The sequence below is a fragment of the Dictyostelium purpureum genome, assembly GCF_000190715.1.
Source record: "Dictyostelium purpureum unplaced genomic scaffold DICPUscaffold_179, whole genome shotgun sequence".
Taxonomy (NCBI): domain Eukaryota; phylum Evosea; class Eumycetozoa; order Dictyosteliales; family Dictyosteliaceae; genus Dictyostelium; species Dictyostelium purpureum.
This window is the reverse complement of record NW_003519516.1, coordinates 1-26,183: the sequence shown is the minus strand read 5'-3', so window position 1 is coordinate 26,183 and position 26,183 is coordinate 1. Positions and strand designations below refer to the sequence as shown.

General features: G+C 25.3%; 11 protein-coding genes across 11 annotated transcripts; 5 read left to right on the top strand and 6 right to left on the bottom strand.

Annotated features, from left to right (window-relative positions):
• Positions 1-146: 146 nt before the first annotated feature.
• DICPUDRAFT_35924 (uncharacterized protein) lies at positions 147-2,361 on the bottom strand (the record flags this gene model as incomplete). Its single annotated transcript, XM_003289473.1, has 2 exons — positions 147-328; positions 402-2,361. Coding segments are annotated over 2 exons (2,142 nt in total), but the record flags the coding sequence as incomplete, so codon positions are not given.
• Positions 2,362-2,474: 113 nt separating this feature from the next.
• DICPUDRAFT_94922 (uncharacterized protein) lies at positions 2,475-5,624 on the top strand (the record flags this gene model as incomplete). Its single annotated transcript, XM_003289485.1, has 3 exons — positions 2,475-2,507; positions 4,790-5,381; positions 5,419-5,624. 3 exons carry the CDS (start codon positions 2,475-2,477, stop codon positions 5,622-5,624), a joined length of 831 nt encoding a protein of 276 aa, XP_003289533.1.
• Positions 5,625-5,753: 129 nt separating this feature from the next.
• Positions 5,754-6,647, bottom strand: DICPUDRAFT_153918 (uncharacterized protein; the record flags this gene model as incomplete). Its single annotated transcript, XM_003289472.1, has 1 exon — positions 5,754-6,647. The coding sequence occupies one exon, from the start codon at positions 6,645-6,647 to the stop codon at positions 5,754-5,756; it is 894 nt and encodes a 297-aa protein (XP_003289520.1).
• Positions 6,648-7,063: 416 nt separating this feature from the next.
• DICPUDRAFT_88551 (translation initiation factor eIF-2B alpha subunit) lies at positions 7,064-8,323 on the bottom strand (the record flags this gene model as incomplete). Its single annotated transcript, XM_003289471.1, has 6 exons — positions 7,064-7,180; positions 7,256-7,595; positions 7,665-7,826; positions 7,876-7,892; positions 7,957-8,198; positions 8,281-8,323. 6 exons carry the CDS (start codon positions 8,321-8,323, stop codon positions 7,064-7,066), a joined length of 921 nt encoding a protein of 306 aa, XP_003289519.1.
• Positions 8,324-9,593: 1,270 nt separating this feature from the next.
• On the top strand, positions 9,594-10,460 carry DICPUDRAFT_153916 (uncharacterized protein; the record flags this gene model as incomplete). Its single annotated transcript, XM_003289484.1, has 3 exons — positions 9,594-9,853; positions 10,193-10,250; positions 10,332-10,460. 3 exons carry the CDS (start codon positions 9,594-9,596, stop codon positions 10,458-10,460), a joined length of 447 nt encoding a protein of 148 aa, XP_003289532.1.
• Positions 10,461-10,709: 249 nt separating this feature from the next.
• On the top strand, positions 10,710-12,055 carry DICPUDRAFT_153915 (uncharacterized protein; the record flags this gene model as incomplete). The annotated part of the gene is made up of 2 exons (XM_003289483.1): positions 10,710-11,949; positions 12,030-12,055. 2 exons carry the CDS (start codon positions 10,710-10,712, stop codon positions 12,053-12,055), a joined length of 1,266 nt encoding a protein of 421 aa, XP_003289531.1.
• Positions 12,056-12,155: 100 nt separating this feature from the next.
• Positions 12,156-13,199, bottom strand: DICPUDRAFT_35909 (uncharacterized protein; the record flags this gene model as incomplete). The annotated part of the gene is made up of 1 exon (XM_003289470.1): positions 12,156-13,199. One exon carries the CDS (start codon positions 13,197-13,199, stop codon positions 12,156-12,158), a length of 1,044 nt encoding a protein of 347 aa, XP_003289518.1.
• Positions 13,200-13,579: 380 nt separating this feature from the next.
• DICPUDRAFT_88548 (alpha-centractin) lies at positions 13,580-15,011 on the top strand (the record flags this gene model as incomplete). Its single annotated transcript, XM_003289482.1, has 4 exons — positions 13,580-13,624; positions 13,718-13,984; positions 14,087-14,894; positions 14,980-15,011. The coding sequence occupies 4 exons, from the start codon at positions 13,580-13,582 to the stop codon at positions 15,009-15,011; spliced, it is 1,152 nt and encodes a 383-aa protein (XP_003289530.1).
• A 650-nt stretch (positions 15,012-15,661) lies between these two features.
• Positions 15,662-17,683, top strand: DICPUDRAFT_80290 (uncharacterized protein; the record flags this gene model as incomplete). The annotated part of the gene is made up of 1 exon (XM_003289481.1): positions 15,662-17,683. One exon carries the CDS (start codon positions 15,662-15,664, stop codon positions 17,681-17,683), a length of 2,022 nt encoding a protein of 673 aa, XP_003289529.1.
• Positions 17,684-17,837: 154 nt separating this feature from the next.
• On the bottom strand, positions 17,838-23,476 carry DICPUDRAFT_98394 (uncharacterized protein; the record flags this gene model as incomplete). Its single annotated transcript, XM_003289469.1, has 8 exons — positions 17,838-18,539; positions 18,620-20,753; positions 20,831-21,103; positions 21,143-21,221; positions 21,573-21,921; positions 21,993-23,149; positions 23,209-23,298; positions 23,366-23,476. The coding sequence occupies 8 exons, from the start codon at positions 23,474-23,476 to the stop codon at positions 17,876-17,878; spliced, it is 4,857 nt and encodes a 1,618-aa protein (XP_003289517.1). The 3' UTR covers positions 17,838-17,875.
• A 984-nt stretch (positions 23,477-24,460) lies between these two features.
• Positions 24,461-25,878, bottom strand: DICPUDRAFT_80288 (cortexillin I; the record flags this gene model as incomplete). The annotated part of the gene is made up of 3 exons (XM_003289468.1): positions 24,461-25,521; positions 25,597-25,809; positions 25,855-25,878. Coding segments are annotated over 3 exons (1,296 nt in total), but the record flags the coding sequence as incomplete, so codon positions are not given.
• Between the last annotated feature and the right edge of the window lie 305 nt (positions 25,879-26,183).

Here is a 26,183-nt window from a genome sequence, read left to right as displayed (position 1 = left end):
TAAATAAATAAGATTTTTTTTATTTAATATACACATTATTATTTTATTATTATACATATATACTCGAAATCCAATAAGATTTTTTGGTTAAATTTATATTTTTAGTGATTATATATAGTGTGTTATTTTTAATTGTTTATAGTGTGTTATTTATCCCTTAAGGTTTTTAACTTGATTTGAATCACTGTACGATTCTTTTTATAATATACAATTCCTGCTACTACTAAAGCTGATACAACTACACATGGTATAACAATTGCTACAGGTAATACCCATGCTCTAGAGTTACATTTTTTATTAATATTTGGGTCAACTAAAACAGAAAAGTCTAAAAGAAATTAAAAAGATATTAGAATATATATAACTTGTTATAAATAAAACCAATATTATTATATAATTACCTGGATCGATAATACACTCTTCAGTGCAATGTGGTAAATTTAATCCAAAAAGGATTTCATTTTTATCGGTTGTATTTAACATTTTACTTGAGGAATAGGTAGATTGACCATCGCTAATAACTGTATTGATGAAACGTCCATATAATCTTTTATCATTTTTGGTGATTGTAAGATAATTTAAATCATTACCATCACTTTCTTTGACCTCTGGATCAAAATTACAATCGTCTTCAGAGGTTGCGACTGATTTAATTTGTAGTTGAATGGTACTAAGACTACTTTGATATTGATAGTTTTTAATACTAACTGAAAATTTAATTGAGCCTGGTTTAACTTCGAATACTACACCTCCAAACTCTCTCTTTTCTTGAACCTTGACCTCCTCGATTGTAGATTCGACTGTGGCACCAGTAGATCCAATGTATTGGGTGAATTTATGAATATTTTGATTTGTATTTTCTTTATCAATAACCCAAGAGTTTTGTAAAAAGTATTCAAAGAGCATTTCTCCGGTTATTGAATACTCAACAATTTTGTAAACAGAAATATCATAAGATACATCACCATTTGTAACACCGCCAGGTGATGTTTGACTGTTACCATTATCTTTTGAATTACAATCAAAACCAGACCAATCGTCAAAACATTGACAAATACCATTGGTAGAATCACAGACACCATGCGATAAATCTTCCATACAGTCATTTAAGCATCTGAATAGACCACTATAATAACGGAATAAATTCTGACCACTCCAACTAATACCATTTTGCGTGATTGAAACTACTTGCTCGCCTTTGCCTGGGCCAACAGTGCAATTAATTTCTTTTACAGTAACATTAATTAATGAACAAGCTTGGTTGCCAATTTGAATTTTTAATCCATCATGGACATCACCAAACCATCCTCTTAAAGTAGTTAAACCACCGAGTTCACCTGGAGATTGTACTGAGCTAATGAATTGATTTGGTAATGAGCATGTCTCACCAATGTAAAGTGATTCACAGAGGCAAATGCCGGTTGATGTAGAGCAAGTACCATGTCCTGAGCATGTTGGGTCTTTACATTGCACAACTGCCGATGAGCAATCATCCTTTGATGTCCATCCACTATCACATGTACATTTGGATGTATCTAAATTGCAGGAACCATGATTTGAGCAACTATTTGGACAATCTGTAATAATATTTTCTGTTCCTGGTAAGAGAGATTCCAATGTAAACTTACTTGTTTCTTGATCGATTGTAATAATGGCTGGTACTTTTGTTTTGGTGGAATTAAATGATGAAAGTTTACAAACAATTTCATTAAAAGTTGGTGCTTGAGAAAGAATACATGGAGAGCCATCGATTGTAACACTAACTAAACTTTCATTATAAGAGAAATAACTTCCTTTAATTGAAATAGCTCCATCAGATGAAGTTATAAAAATATTTGAAGGTATTGGATAAAGTGGGTCATTGCTAAGATAAAACACTTTATTGTTTGCACTTGAAAATGTTACTGTATATAAAGCTGAGGTTGTAGTGTTTGAATAAAAACTGAGATTTGGTACATCCAAGCTGAAAGAAATTGATGGGGATGTTTTAATTGAACTGCCTAAGAAACCAACATTTTGTCCAAAAATATAAGTTTTGCCATTAATTATTTTCATATTTGGTATAATCTCTAATGTATCCAATGGAACTATTGTTAAGCCAGTATTTGCAAACCAATTGGAAATGGTGGCATCATATAAATGACCTCTGTAACAGTCTGGTAATGAACCTGTAATTTTAGTGTTACCTGTAAGAATTAAAACTGTATTACAATAAGATTCATCAATGTTGGTACCTGTCATTTGAGTATTACTACTAAGATCCAAGTATTGAATTTTTGTTGATGAAAATATTGTTGGAAGTTGGCTTGTAATAGAATTATGATTTAAACTTAAACTTTTAATATTATTAAATGTTGAATAAGCTGGTAAAGTTTTTAAAACATTATTATTAAAGTTGCTGAAAAAATAAAAATATTAATATTTATAAAACCTAAAATAAAGACAATAGTAAAAATCTACTTACAGATTTATTAATGTTGATGGATAATTATTGCTTGAATCTGATAGTAAGAACATATTTGTTTTTTCAAATTTTAAAGTTTGTAATTTTGTAAAAACTGAATAATCTAAAAAAGCTGTAACTTCTGGTGAAAAGAAAAGAATAAAAGTAAGATCCTCTAAAACACTATTTGTCATTGAATGCAACTCGGTTGGATATTTAGTGTAAACCCCACTATTTAATGTTAATTTTTTAACACCTGAAAATGTTGTTAAACTGGAAAATGTTGAACTATCAAATGTTGAAGCGAGATTAATCGATCTATTTTTTAAAAAAAATTAGTATATATTGAAAAAATAAATTAAATTTTTATAAATATATTTACAAATCATTAATTAAGACATTGGATAAATTTGGGATTTTAGAAACTGAAAAAACCAAAGCTGGGGAAAATGCTGTTGCACTTGTTAGATCATTATTAAACTCTAAAGAATCGTCACCTTTTGAAATTGTACTATATAGTTGTAATAAAATAGTTAATATAAATTTATAAAGAAAATAAATATTTTAATATATTTACATTGTTTTGGCGCCTGCTTTTAAGTATGATAATTTTAATGGTGTAACTGTTGCAGTTTGTGAGAAAATGATAGTTAAAGATTCACAGTTAACATTGATTGTTTTTGTAAGTTCAAATGTTGAAACCTTTGTATTAAGTGTGAATGTATTTAAAGTTGGTGCAAGTGGTGAATAAAGTACATTTGAATTAATATTAACACTTGATAATATTATAGCTGAAACTTTTGCAAAACATGCTAAATCGCTGCTTTCAATTAAATTTGTGTTTGTTTGTGAAATGCTATAAAAAAAGAAAAAAATGAAAAATTTGAGAATATTAATGAAAAAAATAAAAAATAATTAATATTTAAATAATTTATAAAAAAATTAAATATTTAAATATACTTACGAAATTGAATTGACATATCCATTACTACAAGAAACAAATGTTTTTGCACAAAAATCATAGTCAGATGATGATGGTAATGTTGAAAATTGACCAAGTTGACCAATTTTTGTTATAAAATTATTTAAACAATTATATTCGGATGTTATCAAACTACCAATAGTAGTTTGAGATTTACATAAATATACAAAACAATTTAAAATTAAAAAAAATATTGAAATTCGATTCATTTTTTTATGAAACTATTATTTATTTACAAGTTGGTAAAAAAAAAAAAAAAAAAAAAAAAAAAAAAAGAAAAAAGGGTGAATTATTATTTTATATTTATAAATATTTTTGATGAGTTTTAAAATACATAATTATTTACAAATAAAAATAGTTGAGAGTGTAATTACAATAAACGAAATAAAAAAAAAAAAAGAAAAAAAGAAAAAAAAGTGAAAGTAAAAAAAATAAAATTTATTTTTTTGTGTTACTATTTGTGTGGGTGCTTTATTTTTATTTTTATTTTTGGTTTTGATTATAATAAAAAAAAATAATATAATAAATAAAAAAAAAAAGGTAATTTTTTCAAAATGAATTAAAAAAAAATCTTTTTTTTGTAGCGGCCATGTCGCCAATGATTCTTATAAAAAAAAAAAAAAAAAAAAAAAAAAAAAATAAAATCAAAAATATCTTATTTTTTTTTAGTTAAAAGAAATAAAGAAAAAATTAGAGAACATAATAAATACCTTTAGATAATTTTCTTTTTAGAATTAAATTTAATTTTTTAATTTATTTAATAATTTTTTTTTATTTTTTTTTTTTTAAAAATAAAAAAATTCTTTTTTTTTTTTTTTTTATTTAAATTTTTTTTTTTTTTGTTTTAAATTTTTTTTTTTTTTTGGTTTAATTTAAAAAATCTGTTATGTCATGAAAAAATATACCATAATATAATTTCTGGAATAATGTTTTTTTTGAATTTATTTTCAAGATCATTAATTTATTCCGGAAACTATTATTAATTTTTTTTTAAAATTTTTTTTTTTTAAATTTTTTTATTTTTATATTACCGGAATATATTTGTTCTTTTATTTAATTTTATTTTTTATATTTTTTTATTTATTTTTGTTTAGTATAAATAGAAAAAAAAAATCAAAAGTTATTCATTCATCAAATAAAAAATTTAATATAAACAAATAAATAAATAAATAAATAAAATAAATTTATTATAAATATCAAAAACTAAAATTTTAAATTAATAATATTATATAAAATAAATTAAAATAAAATAAAATAAAATGACTTCAAGAACTGTAAGATTTTTAACAGAAATAAATATTTATAATATTTTAATATAATTTACTAATGGTTTTTTAATTTTTTTATTAATAATAATATTTTAGGTTGTACAAATTGAAAGAGGTATGGATACTGAAGATGGTGCTGGTGTTGCCTTAAAAAGAGTTATTGGTCAACCAAAATTAAGACGTTTAGACCCATTCCTTATGTTGGATGAGTTCAAGAGTGATAAAGCTGACGATTATATTAATGGTTTTGATTGGCATCCACATCGTGGTTTCCAAACTATCACCTATATGATTGAGGGTTTAATGGAGCATAAAGATAATAAAGGTAATCAAGGTTTATTAACACCAGGTAGTGTACAGTGGATGACAGCAGGTTCAGGACTTATTCATAGTGAAATGCCAAAACAAGTTGAAGGTTTAATGCATGGTTACCAATTTTGGTTAAATTTACCAATTAAAGATAAAATGATTCCTCCATCCTATCAAGATATTGCACCAGAAAATATTCCAGAGGTTAAAAACGATGATTTAAAGGTTAGAGTTATTGCAGGAAAATATCAAGATGTAGAGGGTGTAATTAAAGGTGTTGTTACACGTCCATTGTTTTTAGATGTTCAATTAAAACCAAATGTTAAATTTTCAGAATTAATCCCAGCAGGTCACACAGCATTCGCCTTTGTATTTGAAGGTAGTACCAAATTTGGTCCCAGAAGACAATATGAAAGAAGTTAAAGAATCACATGTAGGTGTATTTGAAGTTGATTCAAGTAAAGATAGAATCGAAGCAGTTGCAACCGAAAAAGGTGCACGTTTCTTATTATTAGCAGCTCAACCATTAAACGAACCAGTCCACCAATATGGTCCAATGGTTTTAGGTTCAGAAAAAGATCTTCGTCAAGCATTCATTGATTATCAAATGGGTAGATTTTAAAACAATCAATCCTCTTTTTTTCATTTTAAACAAACAAATCAATATAAATAAAACTATTTTTGTAAACTACTAAACTTTTTAAATTTTAAATTCTTTTTATTTTATTTTATTTTATTTTACAATATTTTTTTATAAAATTATTACATCAATTAAACGAGTTTTACGTTTTAAACCATTAAAAAATAAAGCTATTGATAAATTTGATTTTGGTGGTGGAGGGAATTGGTCTAAAATTTCTAAACCATTCTCGTGGGAAGCTAAACTAACATACTCTACTTTTACATTTGGGTTTGATTCTAATAGTTTTGTAATTTCATCAATAAAGTGATTACGGTCATTAAATGATGAGATTCTATTTTTAAAATCTGTTAAAATTTGATATATTTTTGAAGCTTGTTGTTGTTCATCTTGAGATAAATAACTGTTTCTACTTGATTTTGCTAAACCAGTATTTTCACGAATAGTATCGCATATGTGAACATTGGTATCTATATTTAAATCTTGGACTAATCTTGATATGCAAATACATTGCATTGCATCTTTTTGGCCGATATATAGATTGGATGGGTTTACAATTAATAATAGTTTGGTCACAACTGTTGCTACACCACGGAAATGACCGGGTCTACTCTTGCTTTCTAATACATCTGACATTGATTCTACTTGAACATAGGTTGAGAATCCTTTTGGATATACTATATCTGGTGTTGGTAAAAACAATAGATCTGTTTCAGCTTGATTCAAAAGCTTACTATCACTTTCTAAATCTACTGGATAAGTTGATAGATCTTCATTTGCATTAAATTGTGTTGGGTTTATAAAAATTGATGCCACGACTATATCGTTCATTGATTTAGCTTTCTCTACCAATGATATATGACCTTGATGTAAATATCCCATTGTTGGAACAAATCCAACAGTTACTTCAAAATATTGTTTATTTTTTAATTTCATGATTTCTAATTTTTTCAAATGAATTTCTTCTTTAATTGATTTAATATCTTTGCAAGTTTTTAATGCCATTTTTTGATTGTTTATCTATTATATATAATAAAAATATAAATTTATAATTTGTTTATTTAAACCAAACAATATTTAAATAAATGTTTGTGTGATGATAAAAATACAAAAAAATAAAAAATAAAAAATAAAAAATAAAAAAATAAAAATTAAAAAAAAATAATTTATAAAATTAAAAATAAAATAGATTAAATAAAGTTCCCAAATCTTTGCACCATTATCTTAAAAAATTTCGATTTTTCTTTCTTTTTATGGATGATAATGGTTTTTTTTTTTTTATATTTACAATATAAAGCTTTTTATTTAATTAAAAAAAAAAAGAAAATTCGAACTAATACTTTTTTTTTTTTTTTAGTTTTTGATGTTCACAAATTATGTGTTTTTTTTTTTATATTTTTTTTTTTTGCATATATGATTTTTTAATAATAAAGTTTGATTAATTCATCAGATACGGCTGATGGAGTTAAAACACCAAGTTCTGTGAAAAGTAAAGTAATATATGATGGTGGTGTATAATCTAAGGTTGGTGAATCAATCTGAATAATTTTAAACAAACAAATTAAAAATTAGTATATATTTTAAATAAATAAATATTATATTATATTACGTACAGTTAATTGTTCAGGGTTTTCGCAATTTGAACAAGAATTACAAACTTTAAATGGTTCAGAAATATGTTCATTCTTTAAACTTTCGATATCAGACTGGTTAAGTGGGTATGAACGTGTAAATTTAAATGATTCTGCAGCAACATAGAATGGTTTTTTGAAAGCTTTTGCAACAATACTAATTTGATATGTACCAATTTTATTAACAATACCACCATTTTCGACAATAGCTTCAGCACCACATAAAACATAATCAACTTTATCAATAATTCTTGAAACTCCACCATCCATAATTAATTTAACTGGTATATTTGCTGCTTGTAATCTTGCTGCTGTTTTATAACTAATTATAAATGATTAAATAAAGTTAGGTTTTTTATTATTAATTGGTTAAAAAGTTATAATAACATACCCTGATGAATCTGGTCTTGATTCAGTAACAATAACTGAAAATCTTTTACCTTGAAAGGCTGCATTTAATAAAAGTGCTAAAACTACTCTTGAAAAACCATGTACTAAAATAGTGACGCCATCTCTAATGAATTTATCTGCTAATTGTGAAATTTTAATTCTGCTCAGCGATGATTGTTGGAAAGTAGTTCACCTCTTTCAATTAAATTAACTTTACATGATCAAAATTCTAATCGATTATCATTTAATTAATATGTTTATATTGGATTTGATTTATATTCTATATTACTTACTGGGAAATCTAATGAGGTTCTTGTAACAAAACGAATAAAAAGATCGCATACTGATGATAATGAAATTGATTGATTGAATGGACATGTTTTTAATTGTTTAGCTGCATCTTCTAAATCTTTTTGTAAACCCATAATTGTAGTTGCATGACTATTTCTAATTACCTCTGTTAAAATTCCAATAGTTGGGATTGCAACCGAAATTTCAGTTTCTCTTTTAATCATTGTTTCAAATTTTGTAACAACTAAATTTTCATTGAAAAAAATGATTAATATTAGTAAAAGAAACAGAAATACATAATTATTTCTAAAATGAAAATTAAATACCCCATTCAAAATCTTTATTTAATGTTGTGGTGGAAGTGGCCATTTTATTGGGTATATATGTTGGTGGATTTATGTTGGTGGATTTATATTTATAAAATTGATTATTTTTATTTTTTTATTTATAAATTTATATGTTATTATTAAATTCTTTATTTATTCGTTTTTTTTTCTCTGTTTTGAATTTAAGTAATCTTTAATCAATTTGGTTTTTTTTTTATACTTTTTTTTTCCACTCAAAAAAATTTTAAAAATTTAAAAAAAAAAAAATTAAAAAAAATAAAAAAAAAAAAAAAAATAAAAATAATTACATTTTTTTTATTTTTTTTATTTTGGTAGCTGTTTTAACCTTAATTGTATAATTTTTAATTTTCAGACTGCGATACAAGTATTCAAATTATTTTATCTTGAAATATTCCCATATATTGGTGGCATTTGTTTTTAAATAGTTACAAAAAAGTTTTTGGCAACCCACCCAAATGTGAGTGTGTATTCTTTCAAAAATTTAAAATAATAGATTATTGAGATCAAATGCTCGTTAAAATTCTATCATAACTTTTTTACTTCTATTGGTAAATTACGGTAAAAGGCTTCTTAAATTTTAATATTAATTTTATTTTTAAAAATATTTAAATTTAAATATTTTAAATAAAATTTTTATTTTTTTTTTATTTTTATAATTCCAAAATAACCAATCAAATTAAGTTCAAGTTAACAAAAAAGGCATTTTTCTCTTTTACTAAAAAAAAAGAGGTTGAATATTTTAAAAGAATTTATAATTGGCTAAAAAACATTACAATTTGGAAATAATATTATTTTTTAAAAAACAAAAAAATTAAATTCAAGATTTTTTTTTTTTTAATGATATTGACTTTTCAAAAAGATATCTGTATATACACTTGTGTTTGGATGATATATATCTTTATTAAAGTTTTTTTTTAACATAATGTTATAAATTTACTTTTTTATCATATATTATATTTATTATTATAATTATTATAATTATTATTATTATTATTATTATTATTATTATTATTATTATTATTATTATTATTATTATTATTTTGTCTGTATTAATTATTTCTTATTTTATATTTTTAAACCACACACCTCACCAAACCACAAGAAAAAAAAAATTTTCTTTTTTTTCTTTTTTTTTTTTTTTTTAAAAATTTCAAAATTTAATTTTTTTTTTTTTTTTTGTTTTTTTTTTAATATTTAAATATCATATCCTATCTTTTTTTTTTTCTCAAATTTTTAATAATACACTTCAATAATTTATAAATATATATATTAACAAAACTATCTTTTTAAAAATGGAACAACCACAATACAAATTAACTGATGAAGAATTAAGCAAATGTATGGATGCCGCCTACGATTCATTACAGTACTCCTATTCCCCATATTCCAAATTTAGAGTTGGTGCTGCTCTTTTAGGTACAAATGATAAAATTTATACTGGTGTCAATGTTGAAAACTCATCATATGGTTTAACTATCTGTGCTGAAAGAACCGCTTACACTAAGGCTGTCTCCGAAGGTTGCACTACCTTTAAAGGTATTATTGTTGTCAGGTAAGTAGTTAATCATATAAAACATATACATGCAAATATTTATATATGTGTATATACATGTATACATATTAAAAGGGGGGGGGGGTGTTGATCAAAAGGGTATTAAGTAAAGTTTTCTTGAATAAACTTCAGAAACAAACAAAAATAAATAAATAAATAAAAGTTTATATAAAATCTTTTAAAAACAGACAGTATTCAATTGAAATGACTTTAAATCATTAAGTTTAGACGATATAAAAGTTTTTTTTTTTTAAACCCTTTACCCCCCTAGCAACCACTCTCTCAAATTTTTCTAACTCGATTTTTTTTAAAAATACATATAAAATTAATTTATTATAGTGATGCCACTGAAAGATTTACAACTCCATGCGGGGCTTGCAGACAATTTGGTGTTGAAGTAAGTTCAGAAGCTTTATTTAATTTATTATTTAAAAAGGAAGATGGTTTATTAATTTTTTTTTTTTCATTACTTTTCTAGTTTGGTAACTTTGAAGTTGTTTGTTGTAAACCAGATAGAACTAGTTTCAGATCAAGTACTTTTGGTTTCCTTCCAGGTTGTTTCACTCAAGTTGATTTAGATCTCCATGCCAACCAAAACAAAAAATAAAATAATAAAAATTAATTGTAGTATTTTAAAATTGAAAAAAAAAAAAAAAAAAAGAAGTTTTCAACTTCACTGTTCAAAGTTGATCAAAAATTCCTTAACATTTATTTATGTTTGTGTTTATTTTCTTTTAATTATTTAATATACTTATATGTAAATTCTAATAAAAAAAATAATAATATTTTTTATATTTTTTTTTTATAAATTTTTTATTTTTTTTTAATTTTTTTTTTTTTGGGAAACCAACACAGAATGAAAAATCAATTTAAAGAAAGAAATCATTTTTATATTAGAGTTGGCAAAGAATATGTAATACCGTTATTGTTAATATTACATGATCACGAAAATTTTACAGAGCTTCAATTCCATGAGCTAATTACAGTCACCCAGGGTATTTTAAAGAATCATTTTTCAAAGATACGATACAGTTTTTATTCAACCTATTTAACCACTGAACAATCATCCACTTCAAAGCCACTATACTTAAAAGATATAGGCTTTACTTTTCGGTTTGCCACAACATATCCCAAATATGCAATTGTAGTAAAAAATAATTTAGATACAATACACCAAAACGATTTAAAGAGAAGAGAGGAAGAAAAGAAAAGACAATTAAAAGAATTAAAAAATGATGAAAATGAACATGCAGAAGAAAATGAAAATGAAGAAAAAGGAAATATAGATATTGTAGAAATTATAGATACAGATAAAACTGATCAATGTACAATCGTCATAGATGAAGAAAATAGTAACAGCTTAACCGATGAAAAAGAAAAAGAAAAAGATATAGAAAATGAAAATGAAAAAGATATAGAAAACGAAAACGAAAATGAAAATGAAAATGAAAAAGAAAGTGAAAAAGAAAAGATAGATGACAGTGACTATGAAGCGGATGAAGAGGATGATATAGAAAAAGAATTTACATTACCAAGTAAGAAGAAAACACCAACTAAAAAAAATACAAAAAAAAAGAATACAAAAAAGAAAGAAACCATTGACTATAGTAAACAATCAGTTTTATCAAATCCTATAGAAATTATTGAAACCAAGTTTGATAGAGAAGAAGATGAGGAGAATAATAAAACAACTACTACAACCACTACAACTACAACAACCACTACAACAATTGACTTGGATAATGAAGATGAGAAAAATGAAGATGAGGAAGAGCCGTCATCACAGGACGTTTATCTAGGTGGTATTTATCATGGGTTAACAGTTACAGGTCACACTTTAGTTATTGAAACACAAAATAAAATTGCAGGTACATCAAAACCAATTGATTTGTTTTATTATAGTGATGAAGAGGATGATGGATTCAATTTACCAGATTCAGAGTCACAGCTTTCGACCTCAAGCTCTAGCTCTAAAAAGGTTAAGAAAACAACCACAACCACCACCACCAAAACAAGCACATCACCAAATAACTCGACAAGAAGAAAAACCAAATCAACTATTGCAACTGGAAATAACAGTATTAGCACCTATTTTTGTAAGTGATACCATAAATAAAATAAGAAATAATTTTTAAAATTATTCCAAATATTAACATTCTCTTTTTTTTATTTATAGCAAACACTGGAGCTAAAAAAAAATAAACACTCTCTGTAAATATATTTAAAATAAATAAATAAATTAAAAAAAACAAAATTATATACAACACAACAAGCTTTATTTATTCATTGAATATTCAGTCAACTATTTCCAACGATTAAACCATGGCCCATCAATAGAATAGTCACTTAAATTCTTTTCGCCATCCGTTGTTTGATTGCTATTATTTAGTGACATTAATATTTCTTGATTGTTAGTTGGTGACCATATATTATAGTTAATTGGTATTATTTCTTTGGAAGATGATCTTAGATTCATTTTTTCTTCATTTGATTTTTCGGGTGATTCTAAATCTATGGGTGAGAAACCAGAGGGATCGCTTGATTTTTGAAATCTAATATCCATAGTCCAACGGATTTCGTTTGATTTTGATAAATTTGGTAAACTTCTATGAATTGTTTTATTTGTAAATATTACGATTGAGCCTTTGGGTAGTGGCGAGCATGTTACTATTTGATCATTTAGTTCTTTTTCACTGTTAAAACCTAGCTTATCCATGATTTCATCTTGTTCAATTTGCAAATACCATGAATCTTTGTACTCTTTATTTACAATTCTTTCCAATTTATGTGTTAGTAGTTCTCTGGTGGTGCTATTATTATTATTGCTGTTTTTAATTATTTGTAATGGACCAATGTTATCGGTTATATCGACCAATGCTATCCAGACAGTTACTTGATCAAAAAACTCTGCTCCTTTTTCGAGGTATGCAGAATCTTGGTGCCATGGAACATTGAAATATCTATTGTTGGGTGTTTTTGATCTTAAATTCCATTCTGGATGCCCAGATATGTTTTTAGTTCCCAATAACTGTTCTATTATATCTAAAAGTTTTGAATTTTGAAATAAATTTTCACCAAATGATTTCTTTAATCTACTGGCAAATTCGGTGTGTAGTAAAATCGAAGACCCTATAAATTCACTTTCTGCACCAACCAGCTTTTCATTTAAACTTAATGATTCGTCCTTACTGTAGTCTTTCTTTATTAATCCCTGTGTGTATAATTTTGATATTAAAATATTAACTTGCTCTTCTATTTCTTTGAATAAATTGTCTATTTGATTTCCATTTAAAAAATTTTTGATAATAATATAGTTGTTATTTAAAAATTCATTTTTTAAATTCATTTTAATATAAAAAATAAAAAAGAGGGAAAATAAAAATGTGTATATATAATTAAATGGGGTTAAATTGAATTAATATATTATTAACAATGAATTTTGAAAAAATTAATTAATTTTAAAAAATAAATATATTTAATTATTTTTTTATTTTTTTTATTTTTTTTTAATTTTTTAAAAAATTTTTTTTAATTTTTTTTTTTTTTTTAAATTTTTTTTGATCATCAGTATTATTATTTTTATGTGTATAGTTTAATAATAAAAATATTAAAATCAACCTTTTTCCCATAAAATTATTATACATACAAACTAATCAATAATAGCGATATATTTATTTTAAAAAAAAAGAACAAAAAAAAAGACTGTATTAGTATATAATTTTAGAGATGAGTTCAGTAGAATTTTCAAATCAACCAGTTGTCATAGATAATGTAAATAATCAATTAGATTTACAAAAATAAATTTCAAAATTTATCAATAAAGCAGTTAATGTATTAATAAATGTTTTTTTAACAAAATTTTAGGGTTCAGGTGTTATTAAAGCAGGTTTTGCAGGTCAAGACCCACCATCACATATTTTTCAATCATTGGTTGGTAATCCAAAATATAAAAAGGTTATGGGTTTAAATATTGAAAACGAATCAACTTATTTTGTTGGTGATAGAATTAATGACTTTAGAGGTATTTTGAAATTAAAACATCCAATGGATCATGGTATTGTTTCAGATTGGGGTGATATGGAAAGAGTTTGGAGCTATACTTATGATTTATTAAAAATTCAATCATCTGAAGTAAGTATAGAGATATAGGTTAAAATAATTTTAAAAAACTATTAGAATTTTCAAATTAACACATTTATTTTATTTTATGTAATAATTATCAAATATTATTAGCATCCAGTTTTATTAACTGATGTACCACACAATCCAAAATTACATAGAGAAAGAGCAGCACAATCATTTTTTGAAACTTATAATGCACCAGCAATTTATTTTTCAATTCCAGCAGTTTTAAGTTTATATGCAAGTGGTAGAACTACAGGTATTGTTTTAGATTCTGGTGATGGTGTCACCCATACAGTACCAGTTTTCGAAGGTTTTGCTTTACCACATGCTATCACTCGTATTGATATTGCTGGTAGAGATATTACAGAGTATTTACAATTCTTATTAAGAAGATCAGGATATAATTTCAAAACTTCAGCTGAAAAAGAATTAGTTAGATCAATTAAAGAAAAAACATGTTATGTTGCACATGATCCACAAAAAGAAGAGGAATTATTAGAACCAGATTCATCATCATCTAAACCAGTTCAACCACAATACACCCTCCCAGATGGAAATGTAATCGAATTAGGCGCTGAACGTTTCCGTGCTCCAGAAATTTTATTCCATCCAGATATCATTGGTGATGAATCATTGGGTATTCATCAATGTTTAGATATGTCAATTAGAAAAAGTGATATCGATCTTAGAAAAACTTTTTATTCAAATATTATTTTAGGTGGTGGTTCAACTTTATTCCAAGGTTTTGGTGATCGTTTATTAAACGAAGTTAAAAGATTAGCTCCAAAAGATATTAAAATTAAAATTACTGCCCCACCAGAACGTAAATATTCTGCATGGATGGGTGGTTCCATTTTAGCTTCATTATCCACATTCAAAGACTTGTATGTCACTGCTCAAGAATATGACGAAGAAGGTAATGTTTTTATTTTTTTAATTAATATAATTTTTTTTAACATTAATATTAACATTTTTATTTTATTTTTACATTCCATTTATAGGTGCCAATGTCTTACACAGAAAGATTTTATAAACTAAAAATAAAAATAAAAATAAAAATAAAAATAAAAATAAAAATAAAAAATTGGTATATTTAAAAACTATTTATTATCGAAATTTTCCGCACTCTTTAGAAAATAAATTGACTTTTAATTTTAATAAAAACAAAACTGAAATTCATTTGGTTTCATATTAATTAAAATTAAAACCCAATTTAATTTTTTTTTTTTTTTTTTATTTGTTTCCAATTTTATTTGCAAAAAAAAAAAAAAAAAAAAAAAAAAAAAAAAGGTTTTCGAATAATTTTTTTTTTTGATTTGTTCTATTATGTAAAATAAAACAAGTCTCTCTTTTTAAAAAACTTATATTTAACCATTAAAAAAATAAATAAAAAAAATTAATTTTAAAATTTTTTTTTTTTTGAATATATTTTAATTTTTTTATAATTTTTTTATTTTTTATTTTTTATTTTTTTTTCATTTATAAATACTTTCTTTAATAATTTTTTTTACAGATTGTTACAGTTTAGTATTATTATAACTTTTTTTTTTATATAATTTATAAAATATAAAAAAAAAATAAAATTTAGTTTATATCCATTTAATTGGTAGAATTTTGTAATCTTGCAAAAAAAAAAAAAAAAAAAAAACAAAAAAATTCTATCTAACCACTTTAAAATTAGAAATGGATAGTTTATTTTATAATAATAATACAATTAACCACCAGAGTGATCCGGAAAAGCTTGCCAATCAAGAAAGAGAACAACAAGCACTTGGGCAACTAAAAACACAAGAACAAGAGCAACAGGGGTTACAAATACAAATACAAGAACAAGAACAAGAACAAGAACAAGAACAAGAACAGGAGCAGGAGCAGGAGCAAGAACAAGAACAAAAACCAGAGCCAGAACCAGAACAAGAAAAACAACAACAACAACAACAAGAACAGGAGCAAGAGCAAGAACAACAACAACAAGAACAAGAAAAGGAGCATGAGCGGGAACAAGAACAGGAACAGGAGCGGGAACAAGAGGAAGAAGTAATATTTTATGAACCAATACAAAACCAAAGGCCACAAATAACATCACCACAAGCTCTACCATCCCCACAACAAAATAATAATAATTTAAATCGTAATAAAAATAACAATCAACAAAATGTTATCCTTATCGATGATGACGATGAAGATGATGAAATAATAACATTACCAACAAATACAAATAATCTGGTAGATTTAACAGACTCGCCACCTCCATCACCGAGAGCAAATCAATCCCTTTTTAATAATTCAAGAAATGTTTTTCAACCAAATAATTATTTTAATAATATGAATAATGGTATCAATGGTAATTTTAATAATCGTCAAAATCATAACAACAATATGAATAATTATAATTATAATTATAATATGAATAATCATTATAACCATTTTACAAATAATAATAACAATAATAATATGAATAATATGAATAATATGAATAATATGAATAATGGTATGAATAATCATTATAATAACTTTAATACAAATTATTATAATAGCAATAGTAATGGCAACAATAATAATAATAATAACAATGGCTATATAAATAATCATAAAAGAAAACAAATTGACGATGATGTTTTCATAATAGACCCACCAAACCAAAATAGTAAACCTGACGTTATTCATATCGTAGAACCAAAGGGGAATTTATCAATTTCATCTATATCAGAAAATTCGGAGGTTTTTAGAGCCCAAGCACAACTTGAAAATGAAGATAGCAACAGAAAACCAACTATTAATTTAGAATGTCCAATTTGTTTCGAAGAGATGGGGGCCAATGGAATGACATCTACCATATGTGGCCATGCTTTTTGTACAAAATGTATCATAAAATCTTTTGAAAGGAAAAAATCCTGCCCAATGTGTAATAAAAAACTTAGAAAAAACTCACTCCACCCATTATTCTTATCTTTTACAATTGTTCCACCACCAAATACTACTACAACTACAACAACTACAACAACCACAACAAATACAACAAATACAACAAATACAACAAATACAACAAATATAACAAATACAAATCCTATTAATAGAGGCAACAGTGGTTTCAATAGGTCCAATAACAATGTATTGCATAATATGAATAATCACATTAATGGTTTCAATCAAAATCAAATTCAAAGTCAAATTGAAATTCAAAACCAAAATCAAATTGAAATTCAAAACCAAAATCAAATTCAAAATATAAATCAAAATCAAAATCAAAATCAAAATCAAAATCAAAATCAAAATCAAAATCAAAATCAAAATCAAAATCAAAATCAAAATCAAAATCAAAATCAAAATCAAAATCAAAATCAAAATCAAAATCAAAATCAAAATCAAAATCAAAACATAAATCAAAGTCAAAATCAAATTCAAAATATAAATCAAATTCAAAATCAAATTCAAAATCAAAATCAAAATATAAATCAAATTCAAAATCATTTAAATCTTTTGGGTAATTTTTACGAGACGAATAATAGAAATGGAATATATGGGTCTTTTGCTCAAGATGATAATGAAGAAGATGAAGAAGATGAAGAAGATGAAGAAGATGAAGAAGATGAAGATGAAGATGAAGATGAAGATGAAGAAGATGAAGATGAAGAAGATAGCGATAGTGAAAGTGATAGCGATAGTGAAAGTGAAAGCGAGAGTGATAGTGAAGATTGTTGGTAAAAATCAAATCAAATTATAATAGAATAGTTGTAAAATTAAACCCATTTTATTTTGCTCAAAATAGAACTTTAATAATAAAAAAGTCTTTGTTGATTATTTTTTATTTATTGTATTTAAAGTTAATAATAAAAAAGAAAAAATAAAATTATTTTTTAGTTAAAAAAAGTTTATTTAATATTTATTGCAAATTTTTTATTTTTTTATTTTTTGTATATTTGAAGCAATTTCTATATTTTTCTTTACAATATTACTGACCAAATCATCGCAAATATATTGAACATTTTCTAAGTGACTTAAATTGATTGAGGTCATTAGATCAGTTAATGAGGATGTTGATGAAGCTAATTGGTGAGAGTTGATAAATTTGAGTGTGAAAATCTTTGAAAGATCCAAAAGTATATTTTCTGATGGGTTGTAATCTGGGCAATCCATAAGGGTGGTCAAGATTTCTAAAGGAATTGGATCCTCAAAACTATCGACATCTGGTGAATACATTGTAAGTAATTGTTTTAATTGGGCAATGGAAAGGGTTGGGCAAATTTCTTTTCTTAACTCTTCATTTTGAAGTTGAGTTTTATCGATCATTAAAATGTAAACGACTTCTTTTAATAACTTCAATTTATCACATACACTAACTGACCATTCTTTTCCTTGATGTGTTTTAACCCAATGTTCTAATTCTGATATGTTCATCTTTATTGGAATACTACTTCTTAGGCAACATAAATCTTTTCTTAATAAAATTTCATTAAAAATCATAGCATTGATATATACAAATAATTGTTCAAATAATAACTTGCATATATTGTTGTTTAATTCACATGTTTCTAAAGATAATGAAATTTGAATTTGGTTTCTGGTATAAATAAAAGGATTAAAAAGTTAGTATTTATAAATGTTGATATTAATTTGAACATATATATTTAAAATACATACAAATAATTTGTAATTGGGTCCATAAAATCAATTTCTGATGATGTATCATTTAATGATTTATGTAAAATTGGTTGGATATAATCTGTGATGTTTTTGACAACATTTTTATGGGCTTTAACAATCATTGTTTGAAGAGTTGTCTTTAATTTGTCTATGTAAACTTTTTCTTGATCAGATAATACAATTTTATCCATTGATTCATCACTATAAGCCTCCATTATATTAAAGAGGACATAAAAGTTTGAAAACCAATAACAAAGAGAGCTACAGTTTGATTTTGGGTCACGGTATATGATTTCCTCTACTTTATCACAAAAATATATTATAATATTTACATTCATTTCTATTAATTCTTGACTTCTATTTTCTAAATCGGGATTATAAATATTCTTTAAGAAACAACGAGATACTATAAATGCAGGTTCTGGAATACCACCCATTTCTGAAGGAACGTATGTTGGAACTTGATGATCTGCTTTCATCATCAAATCTATTAAAAACTTTCCTGATTCCAATTGGCAATTATTGAAGTTTAGAGCTGAAACCAAGTCCGATATGGTACTTGCTACCTTTGATTTATTAGATTCACTTGCATCACTATTAGTTGGGGATATTTGAAGATTATTATTTTGGCTATTAAGAGCAGCGGCGGCTGCTGCTGCTGCGATTTCTTGACTATTGGTAAAATCTTTATAAGATAAGGACTTAACATTATCTTTACTGAGTGGGGAAATAGTTGTAGTAGCAACATTAGTGGCAACTGGTGAAACTTGAATTGGAGAAGTCACATTCATTACAGCAGTATTATAATTATTTAAATCTTGTTGTTGCTTCAAAGACAATTTTGTTGGTTTTGGACTTTCGTTTATATTTGATGGAATACCTGGAAGCAATGAACGTGGGTGTGTTGTTTGTTTTTTTAATTTATCTTCTAGTTGGGTAATTTGATTTTTTAATGAATCAATGTATTTTTGATGGGTTTCATCTTTTTCTTTTAATATAGAATATTCTTTTTCTAAATTAATAAAATCTTTCTTTGGTACCATATCTTCTTTTCTTTGAGATGATGGGATTTCTTGTGATGATATTAATGGTGGCGATTTATCCCCAAAATCTCTACGACGTTCACCTTTATGTTGCTTAGGTGATAAAATTATGCTACTGTTCATACTATTCTCTTCTTCAATTGAACTGTCTACTGCGGATGAAACTTGACTTATACCAGATTCATTTAGACTAATAGGTGGGCTAGTAAATGAACTATTTTCACCAAAGCTATGAGTTGTTGCAGAACCACTATTTTCGGCCATTTGTTCAAGGGATATGACCTGGTTTTTGAGCTGTTCAATAAGAATTTCGGTCTTCTTCTTATATTCTTGATACTCTTTTTCTAGATTTTTTAATTTTAATAGAAGCTCTTCTTTTTCCATTTGAATGTTACCATAGTCAGATACAAGTTTTTCCTTTTCTATTTGAATGGATCCCATTTCATTTTCTAGTTTTTCTTTTTCCTCTTTGATTTGCTTAGCCATATTAGATTCTGAGTTTAGTTTACTTTGAATATCATCCAGACGTGAAACCAATTTCTCTTTTTCAGCAACAACATTATTTAATGATTTAGCATCTATCTTCATTTGACGGAAAAGCTTTCTGGCTACCCTACCTCTCCAACGAGATTGAATCTTAATAACATTGTTCATTCTTGTACAGAGCTCTACAAATTCCTTTGCATCTTGTAAACGACGAAGTAAAGATTGGATATGAACAGTTGAGTTGATAACTTCGCTGAACTCCTTTTCATAAATAGAAGCACGGAGTAAAGATTGTAAATGAATTGCTGCATCTTCCTCCAAAAGAGATTCGTATTCTTGCTTGGCATAAAACATACGTATAATTGATTGGAAAAATATAGTAGACTGTAAAACACTTTGGTATAAACTTCTTTGAACAAAACCTCTCCAAATCTTTTGAATTAATATAGCACTATTTATCATGGTTTGGGATCTTAATAACTCGAGATTTGCAATAACCCCTGAACGGAAAAATAACTTTGTAACACCAAATTGAACATTATTTTTATCTATTTTTAATTTTTCCATTAAAAGTTCAGAACCTTTCTTTTCATCGGTCAGTACTGTTTTCCAATCATTTGAATCCTTGAAATCTTTAGCACAACACAATCGGTATCTCTTTAATGATCATATAACAAACGACTTGGGTACCCAGATCTACTAATACGGAGTTGTTCAATGACACCACTACAACGAAGTTGATGGAGAACCATTAAATTATCAAAAAGCTGTGGACTCTTTTCAGTATTGGGTTTAATACATCTTATATAATGCGGATTTGTACTATTAATTGTGGTCATTAAGGAGTTTAATGACTCTTTAAATTGTGAAGAAACTGATGTAAATTTAAATGTTGATGAGGATTTTACACCAGTTGAAGTTTTTGATTTTGAATCCCCATCCATTTTATTGGCTAAAATTTGTAATAAATTGGTTAAAAATTCCCACTTACTTGATTGCAAAGCTGAAACTTGCTCGCTGATAATAAAATCTTTATTCTTTTCTAAAAACAAATTTGTATCATAACTGACCTATAAAAATAAAAGTTAAAATTAAATTAATATTAATATAAAAAAACAATAAAAAATAAAAAAATAAAAAAAGCTAATATTTACTGAGATAAACAATTATTAAACAATATATAAAAATAACAATAAATTAAAATAACAATAAAATAAAATAACAATAAGAGTAAAATGAAAACTGCAACAAATAAAAAAATAAAACCCCCTATAAAAGGCGCTAACAATAAAATTTAAATTTTTTAATTGTAAAAAGTGGGGGGTAAATGTAAAAATATAATTTATAATGTGTGGGATATTATTTTAAAAAAATAAAAATAAATAAAAACAAATTAAAAATATAAAAAAACCGGTACTTACTTTTCCTGCATAATGATCTATAATAAAATGAGTATTCGAAAATCTTGGTTTTTCAAAATTTTTAGTCTTTCCATGATTTTGATATAACTTTGTGCATAATGTATCCGGTGTTGATTTAGGGAACTGACTTTCTTCGTCTAAAATACTTAAAATACCCAATGGCTTTTTCTCTATTAAATCTATACATTCTTGATTATCTTGAAACTCTATATATGACCAATCTATTTTTTCTTTTTCATATTCCTTTTGCTCTAATTTAAATATTTGATGATTGAATTGATTTTGTAGTTTTTCATTTGCATAATTAATGGTAAATTGTTCGAATGAATTATTTTCGAAAGATTCAAATCTAGAATAATGTAATTTAAAATGTCAATATAAAATATTTATAAATAATATTTAAAAATAAACTATGCTTACCCATAAATATCTAATATACCAATAAATAAATAATCTTTTTTAGTAGTTTTATCAATAGATTGATTTATTCTATAAACAATCCAATCAAATAAACGAGAGTATAAGAACATTGCAAGAGAATCTCTTGCTTGGCAAGCTTGGTCAACTGTTAAATTTAAAATGCATGATTCATTACCGGCCTTCATTGTTCTTTTGGTAAATGTTGGTTTTAAAGCATCAGGTGAACAACCTAATAATTCACATGCTACATCCAATGGTTTGTAATTATCTCCGAATTGATTCTTATTTGAGGGTGACTCTATTAATTCTGAACTATCCTCTTCTTTACCTGGGTTAAACTCGATATTTGAAATGTGAAGTATTGCTGATAAAACCTTCCATACACCCATTAACTCTTCATCGTTGAAACCAACTACTTTTAATGCCTTTTCTGTTTTTATAAATACATCTCCATCATCTACACTTTCAATTGAATGACAACCACTTTCTTTTAAATAATAAAAATCCTCTGGATTTGATGTAATCTTTAACATCTCTTTTTGCTCATCGGATAAACCTGCCAACATTTGATAAAAAATATGATATGAACGTTCATTCTCTTGGGGTTTTACAATTCTTGATTTTTCTAATAAATAAGTTTCTAATTTTGCACCAACAATAGTACCTTTTAATTTATCAAAATGGATTTCTATAAATTTACCAAAACGACTACTATTGTCATTTCTTAAAGTTTTGGCATTACCGAATGCCTCAAGAATTGGAGTTGATTTAATAACCTGAGTCTCTATGGAGTTTCCCTCCTCTATATCCTCTTCTGATACCATTGAAGTATTGACTCCGTTTCCTTTTTCACCCATAGCAGCAAAATATTGTAATAAAAATTTAGTTGTTTCGGTTTTACCTGCACCTGACTCCCCAGATACTAAAATTGATTGATTCTTTTGAAAATTTAACATTTCTCTATATGCACCCTCGGCAATTGAATAAACATGGGGTTGCAATTTAGCCACAGGTTGATCACAGAAACTTTCAATCATTTCTTTAGTATATATTGGTAATTTAGTATATGGGTTAATTGCAATTAAGATAGATCCAGTATATGTATAAATTGAATTAATTTCATATCTTTTTATTAAATTATGTATAACTGCTGCTTCCTATAGAAAACCATTAGTATATATAAAACACAATGTTAATTTAATATCTAAAAACCTACATGTAAATGTGATAATCCTGTCATATCGTCGATACCCTCTTGAATAGAGGGATTTTGCATTCTTAATTCATCTTTGGGTATAATAACTTCCTATAAAAATAAAAAAAATTGTAAGGATTTGTATTATTAAAAATAATATTTTTTAAAAAATTATTACCTTATCATCGTCTCCTTTAATTAAAATTCCCTCTTGAGTTTCTTTAACTATATCACCTTCAATCCAACCTTTTTCTTCATTTGGAATCCATACCCTTTCTTTCCCACACATATTATTATCTATCATAGTGTATGTCAAAAAATATTATTACAGATTTAGTTTATAAAAAAATATTATTATATAATGTGTTAGGGGTTATTTATAAAATAGAAAAAAAAAAACAACTATATAATTTTTTAAAAAAATGAAATACTAAAAAAAAAAATAAACAAGCAATAATAATATTTTTATTAATATATATTTTAATTATTAAAATAAATTTTCTTTTATTTAATAAAGCTTATTATATATTTATAAATAACAACACTAAAAAAATGATAATTTTTTTTTATAATAATTTTTCATATATTTATTATTTGTATATATTCTATAATCTATCTTTAATAAAAAAAAACAATATAAATTATAATAAAAAAAAATAAAAAAATGTAAATAAATTAACACACCACATTATTTACGTATTTTTTTATAAAAAATTTATTAAAACCACACAAAATAGCTATGGGGGTGTGGGGGTTAATATGTGTATGAAAATTATTTAAAATATAAATTATTTCTATTTTAAATAAAAAATGTGTGGGTGTGTATTAATGGTATAATATAAATGGTAAACTTTAATAATTAAATGAAATTTAAATAATAATATTTTGAGTGGGGTAGTGGTAATAATAGAGTGGTATATAAATGAAAACAATTGAAGTAAAATTTTAAATGAATAAAATCCAAATTATAAATATAGTGCACACAATATTAGATTATATAATTGTACTCACAAGATGAAGGCAGTGGTGAAAGAGGTGCTAATATATAATAATGAAAAGTAATCTAAGCTTGAAATAAAATTTTTTTTTATTATAAATATTACAGATATATATTTGTTTTTTTTATTTTTTTTTTTATTTTTTTTTTAATTTTTTTTATTCAAATGTTTTTTGATTTTTTGTGGTTATTGTTTATGGTATATATAATGATGATTTAAAAAAAAAATTATTTTTTGTTATTATTATTATTATTATTACTTATTATTATTTAAATTTATTTTGATTTTGATTTTGAGGTTTTTGATTTCATTATTTTTAAGTCATCTTCTTTTTGTGATAATAATTTTTGAATGGCTTTATTTTCTTCATCTAATTTGGAGGCTAAATGTTTAACTTGGTCACCAAATGGTAAACCAGAAACTTCAACGATGATTTGGTCATCGATTGATGAAGATGATGAAGAGTTTTCGACGGTAAGTTTTTGCCATTTAAGGAGATCGTGGACATGTTGATCTAAATTCTTTCTTAATAAACCGAGACCTTGAGCTTCAGCAGCACCTCTTTGACGGGAAGCTTCAATTAGTTGCTCTAATTTTGATTTTTCTTCTGTGGCTTCAGCTAATTTTAATTCGAGGATAGCTCTATCTTTTTCTGTCTTTGCTAAACGAGCTTCTAATTCCATACGAGCGAGTTTTTCTAATTCAAGGTTTTTGAGGGTATCTTCGAGCTTGGCTTCGAGTTCACGTAATCTCTTTTCACGTTCAGCACCTTCGAATTCTAATGAGGCTAATAAGGATTTGAGTTCGTCTTTTTGTTTGATTAATTGTTCACGTGAAACTTTTTCATTTTCGAGTGAGTTTTGGAGACCAGCAAGACGGTTGGCAATTTCATTCTTGCTACTTTCTAAACGTTCTTTTTCTTCTTTGGCACGGTAGGCGTGGAAGAATAATGAGGTGTATAAAACTAATGAACGTTCATCAGTGGTACCTCTCATGACTTCTTCAGCTTCGAGAAGTTTTGGAACACCTAAACCTTTTTCAGCAAAGTCAAAAGCAGCATTTAAACGAGCAATTGGATCGAGTTTGTCAAATTCACCATATTTGAATTGTTCTGGGTCGAATTTGTGTGAAAGGGCTAAAAAGGCTAAACCATCACGGAATGATTTGGTGAATGAAGAAATATTAACACCATCATATCCGGTGGTGGTATTCTTACACCATAATAATAAACCTTCTTCTGATGATTTATCACCTTCACTAATAACTGCAATACGATATTTACGATATAAGGTCCATAAGAAACCAAGAATCATTTTTTTATTGTTATCAACAAAATCTTTTTAAAAAGAAAAAACAAATTAATATTTCTTTTGATTTTAATTATTAAATAAAAATGATGAATAATATTTACCTTCAGCACCAACACCTTGAACTTTAATCTTTAACTCTTCTTCTAAGAATTTAAGAGCAAGTGCAACATTTTGAATGTAGTTGATACGTGATTTTGGTTCGTAATCATATTTCTTGTTGAATTTTTTGCTAGAGATGAGTTCTAAAAAGATGATTAATTTGACACCATCACTTAAATCTTTTGAGACATCTGAAATTTTTTCGCCTCTTTTATCTAAAACTTGAATTTACCCAAGCGGTAAAAGCTTTTCTCTTGTACTATTTCCCAATCTTTTCCTGCCCTCTAATATAAATTAAAATATAATTAGTATATTATAATAATTCAAATAAATAATAAAAAAAAAAAAAATACAATATTATAAAAAATACTATATTTTAAAAAAATAAAGAAAGAAGTAGTTATTGAATCCCCCCATTTTTATTGTTTTTTATATAATTATTGTTTAATGAAGAAAAAAAAATAAAAAATAAAAAATAATTTTCAAATAAAAAGTGGAAAAAAAAAAAAATTTATTTTTAAATACAATAAATATTTTCACATACAACGCCAAAAAAAAAAAAAATTAAAAAAAAAAAAAAAAAAAAAAC